This window comes from Artibeus jamaicensis, unplaced genomic scaffold (assembly GCF_021234435.1).
Source record: "Artibeus jamaicensis isolate MK-2021 breed Jamaican fruit bat unplaced genomic scaffold, CSHL_Jam_final contig_548, whole genome shotgun sequence".
Taxonomy (NCBI): Eukaryota; Metazoa; Chordata; class Mammalia; order Chiroptera; family Phyllostomidae; genus Artibeus; species Artibeus jamaicensis.
This window is the reverse complement of record NW_026521883.1, coordinates 13,785,777-13,798,435: the sequence shown is the minus strand read 5'-3', so window position 1 is coordinate 13,798,435 and position 12,659 is coordinate 13,785,777. Positions and strand designations below refer to the sequence as shown.

Below are 12,659 nucleotides of genomic sequence, written 5' to 3'. Positions count from 1 at the left end.
ATTTTGTGGCATGTGTGGATAGGGAACTTATATCCTTTCTAACTAATTTTGTATATAATGGTCCAATGTTAAATAGTCCTATGCTTTTTTGAGCTACACTTGAAAGAGCAGCACATCATTAAAAATCAACGCTGACACCTACTTAAGCTTCCCCAATAATAATTCATAGTAAGGAAATGCAAGTGTATTGCCAATATCAAGAAAAACGACCCATGCATCAAAGAAGCTTTTCAAAAACACTACAGTAATTTGTGTGGCACATAACTTACCGCTCCTTGGTACATTTCAATTTCCTTATCCCCAAAATATGGCATCTGCTTAAAAGGGTTGACGGAGATTAATACGGATCCGATATATGTCTGAATTTATATCCAGTTAAGGTCCATTGTTAATCTTCATAGCTACACGTTTTTTAAAACTAAGTAACCAGAGGTTATCAAAAATTCTTAATGACTGTCCGGCAAAAAGCTCATGCACTTGTTTCTAAAAGATTGCAAATAAAGACAAAGACAATTACCCACTAGCTCAGATTTTGTTCCCCTCCAGGAAGAGTAATGGACTTCATTACCAAGGTGCTACAAAAAGAAATCACTGTTTTAAAGGAATTGAAGCTTATTCTTTTAAGGCTGGTGACATATACAGCTTGGGGGTGGGGTGGGGGGTGGGGGGAAACAAACCAGAGATGACTGGGGAGTGGAGAGCAGTTATCATTCTTCTCAAGTGATATTATTTATGCCTTGGAGCCGTCTTACCTCGGGTATACTAACTGCATTCATTTACTCATTCGACAAATAGAGGGTGCAAGATGAATTTAACAGCCCTGCTCCTCTGAAGCGTAGGGAACTGAGTTGTTCCTATATTATTCAGAGCAGAAAATCACAAGCCCATACAGGTCAGGTGTAGGAGAAGGTGTCGTTTCTGCACGGGGAGCCCAGGAAGGCCTCTTGGAAGAGAACGTGTTTATACTAGGTCTTCACTGTTTTACATAGCACTTTAACACGCCCAATTAAATCAAGTGTCATTACACCATAAAATATTTCCATTTATTCATTCAACGATCAACTAGTTTGAACTGGGTGCCTATAACATGCCCAGGACTGGTCTCGATGCTGGGGATGCAGCAGCGAACAAAATAGATACAATGGGAAAAACTCCATTTCGTGAAGGAAAAAATCACAAAAACCAAAGTCACTGATAAAAAAATCTAAACAACACACATACTCAGAATTGTTTTCTTTTACTTGATAATTGCAAAATGTTTAGCAAATTTGCAGTTGAAGATGCAGCTAAAGAAATCCGATATCAGATCCGTATGGGATTTCCTCCCCCAAGGCCGCACACATGTGTTCACATGTCAAGACAGCAGCGCACTGAATTGGGCCAGACTGCTGCGCTCCCCAAGTCCAGTTCTCTCCGACCTTGGGTAAGTTGTATCTGAGAGCTGTGGCATGAAATAGGGCCTACTTGATAGGGTTTTATAAGAATTCAATGAAATAGATTCCCACTCAGGGCACATGCCTGGGTTGCAGGCCAGTTCCCAGCAGGGGACTCATGAGAGGCAACCACACATTGATATTTCTCTCCTTCTCGCCTTCCCTTCCCCAAGATAAATAAATAAAATCTTTTAAAAAAAAGTCTAGTTTCTTTAAAAATTTTAATAAAACAAACAATATAAAATGCTCAGCAGTGTCTGGCCTGTAGCAGAGGAAATTTCTTCCATTCATGTCCTTTAAGATGCACGTTTTGTCTCATGTCAGCATCCGTGAGATGCAGCTTTGGTACTATCACTATTTAGTGATAGCACCAAATGAGGCAAGTGCTGGATAAACCACACAGTATTTAAAAATTAATGTTCGTGCACATAGGCGAGAATGTAGAATGATGCGCTTGGTGTTGCTGCCTTTTTCATTGACCACAAAGCTCTCTGACTTGAAAGGGTTGAGGCTACAACGACAGTAGAGAAGATGGGGTCGTTCTCAGACCCTGCCGGATGCACCCGGTGTTGGTACGGGGGCAGTCCACGGCACTAAGGGGACATGTGAGTGAGACAGTGAATCGTGACTGAAAGTCGCCAGTCACAGAAGAGGGGAGGAGAGCAAATAAATTCCAAGTGGCAAAGTTAAGTTCCAAGAGGCCACCAATAGATTAACATGTACTTTTGGGGGCAGGCAAAAGTTAGCACAGATAAATTTATTATTAAATGTCTATAATGCTGTAGACTGCATGTTGACAACAATCCTGATCAAACGCACACTGTCTACGTGGTACCAATCTAAGCTCCTAATCACAATCCTGTTGCTATTTTAATCCTGTTTCACTGGGAAGAAACTGAGGCACTGGCAGATCTATGATTCAAACCCAAGCAGTCTGGTTCTAGGGTCCGCACTTTTTATTTTTAAACCTCGCCTGAGGATATGTTTACTGACTTGAGAGAGAGAGGAAAAAACATCGATGGGACAGTGATCGGTTGTCTCCAGTACACGTCCCAACCAGGGATTGAACCCACAACCTAGGTATGTGCCCTGACCAGGACTCGCACTCATAATCTTTCTGGTGTAAGGACAACGCTCCAACCAACTAAGCAACCCAGCCAGGGTAAGAGTCCATACTCTTAATCAACAAGCTATACTGTTTTTTCTGAGATTAGCAGGTTACATTGCTATTGTTGTTATTGGTGGAGTTGCCAGATTTAGCAATTAAAATAAAAAATGCCCAGCCCCGGCTCATGTCACTCAGTGGACTGAGCGCCAGACTGAGAACCAAAGGTTTGCCAGTTGGATTCCCAGTCAGGGCACATGCCTGGGTTGCGGGCCAGGTCCCCAGTAGGGGGGGGCTCAAAGTGAGCAGCGACCAAGAAATGAGAGGCAACCACACGTGGACATTTCTCTCCCTTTCTTTCTCCTTCCCTTCCCTTCTCTCTAAAAATGAATAAATGAAATCTTTAAAAAAGACCCAAATTTGAAGCTCAGATAAACAATAAATAATTTATGCATGTATATCCCAAGTAAGTATGCCCCAAGAAATATTTGGGACATACTAGTACTAAAAAGTTACTTGTTATCTATCTGAAATTCAAACTTAGCCAGGAGTCCTGTAATTTACTGGCAATCCTAAATTGCTAGCACAAGGATGCCATGCAGGACTGGGGGGTGTTCAATTAGAGAGCTCCATGGTCCTTTGTAAATTAGATTCTGTGATTCTTTTGAATACTCAAACCTCTGTCTCCCTTGGTTGATTTTTTTTTTCCAGTATCCTGACTACACACTATAGGGACCAAATCAAAACTGAATAAATAATAAAGTTTGGCCCTCACTCTGGTTCTCATGCTAAACAAATATAGTAATTTTTATGATAAACCAAATTTTCAAGAAATAGTGTCCTGCTATGACTACCCCCATTTCAGAACAAGAGGATGTCTGTCTGCACTTATCTCGAGGTAAAAACAAATGTGGGTGGTATGTTTCCATGGAGAAGGGGGCGGTTCCCTTAGTTAGAAAGGCAGTGCTGTGACTGGCACCTGTCCTGGACAAACCGCCGCTGCACACAGAGAAAGAGCTGCCTGCGGACAAACGCCCAAGGAACCACGTCCTCAGCAACCCCTTCCTACCCACCAGGCCCTTGGTTACCAAATGAGTGCAGATTGGATCGCCTAAGAGCTCTTACGGGAGCCAGTGCTCGTTTTTTTCACTATTAACACTTTGCTACGTAAAGTTTGAGGAGTCTTGACTTTCAATCACTAGTCTGCATACATTCTGGTGAGGGCCTGGGAAGGGGACAGTGAGAGAAAACCTTCTGTCAGACTGCCCAGGCCAGTCCTGAACCAAGGACTGCGGGTGAAGCAGGGAAAACTGCAGCTGTTCCCTGAATCTCCCAGTTGGGCTCTCAAGGGCCACATTATTTGGGAGGATTCCTGGAAGAAAAGGTTTGGTTTGAAACGGAAGAACTGAGACAAGAGAGTTTAATTTAGATTTAAAGGAAACAAACATATATTTAGTTAGTGAGAGATTGTTCCTCTAACTGCCCGCCTTTTTTTTTTCCACCCGGCTGTGTCTGCAGAGCCCACAGCTACCTTCCTGAGAGCAGAGGCCTCCCACTGGGTTGGGTCACATCTCCAGAGCTCAAAAACCTCACTCCTACTCCTACTCCATAATTCAGGTGTGTCCCTGGAAAAAGCTCTTCCCAGCATTGTCTCTACCCACATAATCTTTGGCTATGAAGGTGTGGCCCAAGGTTAATTTTGAAAATGGATGGAGCTATAAGGCTGTGCTACAAAACAAAACAGAAAAGCCCAGGGAAAAAAAAAAGATAAATGCCATCTTATTTAATAGAATTTGCCAGACAGAAGGGACCCAACACATCTTGGTTCCCAAATGCGTGCTGTGGGTCTTTGAATTACTAGTCACTGCAGCAAGAATGACAAACAGAGAAACAATGGCCAGCATTTTTCATAAAGCTTAATCTGTGCAATAAAAAAGGCTGTCCTTTATTCTTAGATGATTTCCTCCCTATTTGGGGGGTGTTAAAATATTCTTTCTTTTAGGAAATGTGTGGCAGTACACCTTCTTTAAATAAAAAAATTTTTTATTGCTTTGTGAGAAAGAAACATCAATTTGTTGTTCCACTTACTTATGCATTCCCTGGTTGATTCCTGTATGTGCCCTGACCAGGAATCGAACCCCAACTGTGGTGTATCATGTTGATGCTCTAACCAGCTGAGCTAACTGGCCAGGATTTTGAAAGTTTGTTTTTAATGGTCTTATTAGACAAAAATAAAAAATTAACTTAAAGAAAAATTTCAATAACTAATGAATCCCCCCAAACCACCCACACTGACCTAATCAGCTTCCTTGTTTTTATCACGGAGGTGGGGCAGGGAGCTGACGGGACTCGCCCAAAGACCTGTGGACAGTGGTCAGGCCGGAACTTGAGCCCGTGGCTCCAGCCGCCAGACCAACCTTCACTTCACTAAAGCCGCTCAACGAACTGACTGCCAAGGGACAAACCTCACAGGGAACAACTGCACTGCCTTCAGCTCCGGTTGGTCTGGCACGAAAGTCTCAACCCCTCGTCCAAGGGCTGAAGTTGCCAAATGCTCTTCAGTGTGGTCTTTGAGTAAAAACAAGTTTGGAGAGGGCTGGACCAAATGGGCGCAGTGTGCTCTGACACAAGAACGACTTCGTCAGCCAAGCGGCTCTAAAGATGTCTCGCCAGGCATGAGAGCAAACAGTGCCATGTTTTCCTCATATAGTTTCGAGTACAATGCATTGCAAGGAGTGTGGGGACATTCAGGAAAAATGGACGGCAAATTAAACCTTCCCTGTCTTAGGATAAATAGATGAAAACTATGTGTTTTTATTGGTAAACAACATTAGCATTTTCTAAGTAGATGTTCTTCTAAAGTAGAGCACAGCAATGTGCATCAGCTTGAATGCATTAACAATTGATTGTTCCAGAGGCTGACCCTCAGTACAAGACAATGTGCTGGTATTAGATGTAGAAGAGGTGAAACGAGCAAATTTATCAATTAATGTGAAATCAAATCTCTCCTTGCCTTACTTATTCAGCTTAGGATTGATAGGGGAGGGAAACCCCTTCTTATGTCAAATAATGCATTAAACTGATTTTTTTAAAGGGCTTTTATCACTTATCAGAGGAGAAGATTTGCAGCTCCACCCTTCGTATTATTTCATAAACATCCAACAGACCCATCAGGCTTCCTTAGAGCTGAAAGCTGCTGTGTGCTATTGATGGAAAGTACATTGATGCTGAGTTTCTCCTTTATTGAGTGGGCAGAGATTTCTAAAACACGAAGTCATTAGCGGTTAGCTAACTCATTTCCTTGGTAGAGCACACGATTAGTCAGTCATTGATTCAAAGGCATTAATTCAGAGGCTCATAATCAGCCCCCTCTTTCTGAGTCATTTAAAAATTCTGCCGTCTGAATATAAAAAGCAAATTTTGATAGTCAACAAATTTCAATGAACACGTAATACAATGCACCATGCCAAGAATTATGCAGGAAACTAAAATACATGATGCAAGAGAATATAATTTTTGCTAAAATTAACAAGAAAGCACATATATATATGCATGTCTATGTGTGGATAAATTAAAATATATACAGCAAGAGCTTATATGGGAACTAATCCTACTCATATATGGTGGGATTCTAGGTGATTTTAGTGTTCCCCTTGGTGCTTGACTAATTTTACAAATCATGTTAAGTAAAAACATATTGCTTTAAAGGTTTTTTTTTTTACTTTATTTATTTATTTATTTATTTAAAATAAATTTATTTTTTTTGAATTAATTATGCTCTTACAGTTGTTCTATTCCCCCCTTCATTCCCCTCCACCCTGCCCCCCCCAACCCCACCATTACCCCCCTTTAGTTTATGTCCATGTGTCTCAAGTCCTTTAGGTTCTATATTTCCCATACTATTCTTGCCCCTCCCCATCTATTTTCTATCTACTGTCTATGCTACTTGTTTTCTGTTCCTTCTCCCCCCGTCTCCTCCTCCCACTCCCCTGTTGCTAACCCTCCTTGAGATCTTCATTTCTATGTTTCCACTCCTGATCTAGCTGTCCTTTTAGTTTGCTTTCGTTTTAGGTGTGGTTGTTAATAACTGTGAGTTTGTTGTCCTTTCACTGTTCATGTTTCTTTAACTTCTTTTTCTTTCTAGATAAGTCCCTTTAACATTTCATATAATAAGGGCTTGGTGATAATGAACTCCTTGAATTTGGTCTTATCTGAGAAGCACCTTATCTGTCCTTCCGTTCTAAATGAAAGTTTTGCTGGGTAGAGCAATCTTGGTTGTAGGTCTTTAGATTTCATGACTTGGAATATTTCTTTCCAGCCCCTTCTTGCCTGTAAGGTCTCTTTTGAGAAATCTGCTGACAGCCTGATGGGGACTCCTTTGTAGGTGATTGTCCCCTTACCTCTTGCTGCTTCCAGGATTCTTTCCTTCATTTTAATTTTGGCTAATGTAATTATGATATGCCTTGGTGTGTTTCTTCTTGAGTCCAACTTTTTTGGTACTCTCTGAGCTTCTTGGATTTCTTGGAAGTCTATTTCCTTTGCCAGATTGGGGAAATTTTCTTTTATTATTTGTTCAAATAGTTTTTCCACTGGTGGTTGTGTCTTTCCCCCCTTCTGGTACCCCTATAATTCGGATATTGGAGCGTTTATAGATGTCCTGGAGGTTCCTAAGCTTCTCCTCATTTTTCTGAATTCTTATTTCTTCATTCCTTTCTGATTGATCATTTTTTTCTTCCTTCTGGTTCACTCCATTGATTTGAGTCCCAGTTTTTTTTTCATCTCTATGGTTTTCCTGTGGAATTCCATTCATTTCCCTTAATTTAGCCTTCATATGTTTCTCTAATTTGTGGCTATAGTCCACCAGATCTGTGAGGAAGCTGATGACCAGTGTTTTAAACTGTGCGTCTGAGAGATTTGCTATTTCTTCGTCACTTAGATTTATCTCTGGGGCTTTGAGGTCTTCCTGAGACATTTTTGGTCTGTTCTGGCCCTTTAAGTGGGAGGAGCGGCGCCTTGGATTCCCAGGTCGCTGGGTTGTGACGCTGTATGTGGGGGCGTGGTCAGAGCGGGGAAATGGCGCCGCCGCCGCCGCTGCCACCGCTGGTCCAAGCGCTCACTCCCTCACCCGCGTGCAACCATGCAACCACAGTCAACTCGCTGCCACCGCCTCCCCACTGACTCCTCCGTAGTCGCTCACCCGGTGGGCCGCTCGGTCGCTCACTAGGTCCAATCCTGGGTTTGGAACCCGTGCGACTGGATTCGCGCGTCTGGATTCCGCGCCCGGGTCAACTCCTTTGTAACTCCTCACCCGACGCCGGTTTCACCCCTTACCAGTCGGGCCGAAGAATTTGTTGTTAGCGGACTTCCGAAAAGTTCAGTTTTCCGTGTTCTGGTTGTGTTTTCTGATGCTAATATTTAGTTGTCCCTAAACTTGGTTGTGTGAGGAGGCACGGCGCATCCACCTAAACCTCCATCTTGGCGGAAGTCCCCACTTTTTTTTTTTTTTAAAAAAGACGTATCAGACACAGTCCCTGTCCTCAAGGAATCTCTGGTGTTTAGGGGTTAATGATCTTTGTGGGAAGAAATGGGTACGTCCAGGTTGGCTGATAACCGCTGACGTAACACCTTTCTTTTCTTTTCTCACCCAGCTTGTCAAAACCCATGTTTCTATGTAAATTATGTAATAAGCTGAGCCTGCATTCTATGAACATTCCAATAAATAATTTGTTCAACTACATGCAGGGGAAGTTAGTCTTTTATGGTATTGTCAGTAACCAATCCTCTATTTAAAAGTTTCCAGGATAAAATGCTTTTGAATTTCCAATAAGCATCTTTACAACTGAATCTTTGAAATGTAATCCAGAAACATAGAAATAGGGGAGGGACTTGCACACTTGCCTTAATGTATCATACTAGTAACTAAGGCTGATTGAGTACTTACTGCACTCACTTTTCCACTTACCCTACAACAGCCTCGGGTAGGAGATTGCACTGACACTCGCATTTTAGAGGTGAGGAAATCAAGGCACACAGATCACAGAACTTCCAAAAGTCACAGCCCACGCAGAATAAGGTTCGAAATCAGGACGCTCAGGCCCACTTCCTGCACCCAACTTTTTCTTCTATCATCTGCAAGTTTCTATATGGCCGGGGTCTCGCACATAACAGTGATTTAAATGTTTTCATGGTGATAAGTCCAGATAAGGTGAGCGTATTTCCATTTTTTCACCAAGTAAAATTTAATCTTACAGCTGAATACAACTGCTTTCACACTTAAGTTAAAGGAAGTTCTGCCCAGGTATCTAGGAATTAAACAAAGATTTTTTCTGTCAAGGGCCAGAAAAGTAATTATTTTAGGCTTTGTGGGTCGTGTGGTCTATTGCAACCACCCAGCTCTGCCATTGCAGCGGGAGAGCAGCCACAGACAAGAACAAAACAACTGAGCACGGTTGTGCGCCAACAAAACTTCTGGTATAAAGTGAGCGGTGAGCAGGGTTTTGTCTGCAGGCAGTAGGCTGACACCCCTGGTCAACATGGCAGATAAATACAAATATAGCTGTTAACACTTGAAAGCAGGGGCTTGGGGTTTCACTCCCCAGGTATTTGGTAAAAACCTCCTAGGCAAACAGGAAACCCCACAGTATCAGAACTGTCCAAGTGCCTCGGAATTGTGTATTGTTCCGTAAACACCTGGTGGGTTGAAAGCTCCTAATGACGAGACAGTCAGTCCTGGAAAAAGCACTGTGACAGAGGAACAGGTGCTCTTAACTAGAAGTCAAATGACCAGCGCAGATAAGAAACAGAAGCTACAGATGTGAAAACTGTTCTCCCCCGGCTCGGGGGTTAAAATCTGGAATGCCCATTACGAGGGTTGCAGATCCCCACGTGTGACGGTCCTCCACAACACCACACCTTCAGAAGTCACCAAGAGCACCAAAGCTAAACCGGCCGGCACCACTCGGCAGGTTTCACACGCATCTTCATGCCTGTAGCCAACTCTGTAATAATTCCACTAAAAAATCTTTACCTACTTGTACCAGACAACTCACTCCTGAATCCTGCAGGAACTTAACCATCACAGTTCTCTTTTCATAATGACGTCAACACGCATTTGAATCAAATTTCCATTCTGAATGTTTAAAAAGTCCTATAAAAATGGCATCTTGGCAAGCTAAAATTGAAACACAAAGGACAACTCAAGGACATCAGGCATTTTCAATAGGTTATCTTCACTTCTCATGTTTCCTTTAGTAAACATAAGAATGCAGAAAAACTGACCAAACTGTAGTGTTTGCCTAAGGCAATCTTTTTTAAACCTATTAAATCTGATGTTAACTGCTTTGCAATTCGGCAGCCCTATCAAGGAAACTCTGCAGATCAGGACTTTCTCTGGGACCAGCGGAGTTTGTATACGCCGCCACGTGCGTGGTTAGAGGACCTCAAAGGTGCAGGGCCCTGGATTAAAACAGATGGACACTGGCTGCATCTCGATTATGCAAAGTGCCAGGGAAATGATTTAGCACTGTCTCTGCCCTTCCCACAGCCTGAACCAAGGGACAGAAAAGTCCCAACCACATTCTGAGAGGGTGAAAGTGACCCGAGCGAAAGTGTTCAGGCGGAGCTTGTTACACCAGGAACAAAGTGCCGTTTTACTGTGGACACTGCCGTCTCATTCAGCAATGTCCCAGGGAACCAACGAAGGATACGAAAATGTAGTCATCCATGTATCTCTTCTTCAGATTCTCCACGATGGCGTTCTCGGTGATCTTGGAGAGAAGGACCATGTCGTCCACGCCGCTGTGCTTGACATTGTGGCTCTGCCAGTGGTACCGGTAGGCACCTTTGCTTCCCTGCAAATGGAAAATGCACAATTATTAGGATAGTTTACTTTCTCCTAGAGTTAAAGAAAAATGCCACTCATTTCCCAAATATTCGTCCTATCAAATGCAGCAGAGCAGAGTAAATCAAGATTTTGCTATCTACAGACCCAGATTCAAGTTTCGGCTTGAATTCAAGTTCACAGGTGAAGTGAAGTGGGGAAAAGTTATCTCAGCTCACTGTGCCGCTTCAGCTTCTTTCCCCACTTGAAAAATGGGAGAAATAAGCCCTGCTTTGTTGCTGGGCTTCAAAATCCCTAAGTTGCTGTAGGGATTAAATAACATGACGTATGTAAAGCGCTGAGCAAGGTCTGGAGTATAGCACAATAAATGATCAATGGTCTCCAATAATTCCTTCAACCTTATTATTTTATAATATTTATCAATGAAGATGAGTAGTGAAATAGAAACTTTCTAGATTTCCTTTGTAAATTATATGGCAGAACTCAGAAGTGGAAAAAATATGCATCACAAAATGACTAAGTCACATCACCATCATTTTTCCTTTGTAAACTTACCACTTGTCAATGCAACATTGTCCTGCTACATTCAAACAATAGGCTGCACTTTGATGACAGACCACTGGTATATTAACGAGGAAAGGGACAGGAGCCTGAACATGATCACAAAACATGCTACACGCAGGAGGACATCATATGGCCCCATGGCCTCCTGGGACAGATGAAGCTGGAACCCTTGTCTGCTTGTCGAAGTTACAACTTAACACCAGGAGTGGCTTCTGACCACCCTGTGGCCTGCAGGGGTGTCTTTAACTTGGCATCTCTGCAGTGGAACCCCCTGCAGGTCCAGCTGTCTGCTGAGCCCTGGGATCAGGGGAAGGACTCGCCCTTCCCCTTCACAAATCCTATTGGACAGGACGCACAGCCAAGACTCAGCTTCAGCCCCCGTCTCAGGAGTTCACTTTTTGCGGGAGTTTGGACAAAGGAGAGAAAAATTCTGAATAGAGGTATCTAGAAAGGCTGTCTGATCGGTGTCAAAAGTAGAATGACAAAAAGTAATAGGAGGCCCTTCGAGAGAAGGGGGAGGCGGCAGAAAGCAAGACGGACGCCATTTTAAATTTCACTTTTTAAAATTGTTTTCTTTTCTGGAGGCATGGGTCCTTTGATAAAAGCATATGCTAAGAGGCTCTGGGAAAAGCAATTTTAAAAAACCAGCCTGGGAGGGGCCTCCCCAGGAAAAGCATACCAGAGCCATGGCTCAGGCTCCAGGAGGGGGTTCTGGAAGGCTTGCCACCCATGCTGCCTCGCAAAGGGAAACTGTTCATGTGATATACTTGGTTTTCTCAGAACAACATGTAGCATCAGTTCTACAAAATTACCTCAGACCTCACCACTCCTTCTTCCTCTTGTGGCAAAGCAGAAAGAGAAAAAGCACTGGCCACAACATGACTCACTGCATCTCCACCGTATCCCTCCAACCAGATAAAGATTCCCGGAGACGCCTCCTTCCTTTCCTCTTTGTTTATTCTTTTCGAGCCCCCAGAAAATTACTCCTCGGAGAAAACCAAGGTCTCTGAGTAACTAACCAGGGGGCGTGTTTGTATATTTGCTTTTAACCCCAATAAATATCTACCTACTTACAAGAGGCAAAACATGTTACGTTTTCTTTGGGTGATGTGAGCACAGTTGATCAAAGCAGGACTATTACCAAGCTGTTGTTTAACTTCTGCAAAGGGCGAGGCATTACCACCTTCTCGAAGTGACCCAGGCTTTCCTCTGCGTCACTGGAGAGGGACACATTCTGTCCCACTTCAGAGACGGTGCCTTCCTCCTTCTAGTGGCAGTTGTCCTGGTGGCTTGAGTGCATGAGTCCCATGGCCCCAAATGTCCCTTGACACTGCAGAGTCCCACTCCTGGGTCTCCAGACCTCCCTCTACAAGACAGTAAGGAACCAACAGTGGAACTCAACAGTCGCTACAAGCCATTTGATTTGTGCTGGTTGCCCCCTTTACTATTCCAAACCACCACCCGAGGAGAGGGGTTAACATTCCCATGCTACAGTAGAAGGAATCACACTTCCCAGCTAGTCAAGTAGCAAAGGCAAGGCAAGAACCCAAGTCTCTAGGAGTGTGAACTTATCCAAACAGCATGCTTTTCTCCACGCTTTCTCCCTCATGACTTACTGAATGTCTCCACCTGTTAAGTGTACTAAGATGGTAACAGAATGATAGACTGGTTCCAAAATATCATTAAAAATTCATATATTCTTTGTTAACAACCCACC

At 43.2% G+C, this 12,659-nt stretch overlaps 1 protein-coding gene across 2 annotated transcripts in view; it reads right to left on the bottom strand.

Moving 5' to 3' along the window:
- MYO1E (myosin IE) overlaps positions 1–12,659 on the bottom strand; it is a 206,054-nt gene that overhangs the window by 115,511 nt on the left and 77,884 nt on the right. For both annotated transcript variants that reach the window (XM_037151034.2, XM_053670099.1), the window contains 2 exons: positions 10,245–10,388; positions 270–359 (listed from right to left, as the gene is read on the bottom strand). In XM_037151034.2, the coding sequence (XP_037006929.1) occupies positions 270–359; positions 10,245–10,388 (234 nt within the window). The remainder of the gene's footprint in view (positions 1–269; positions 360–10,244; positions 10,389–12,659) is intronic.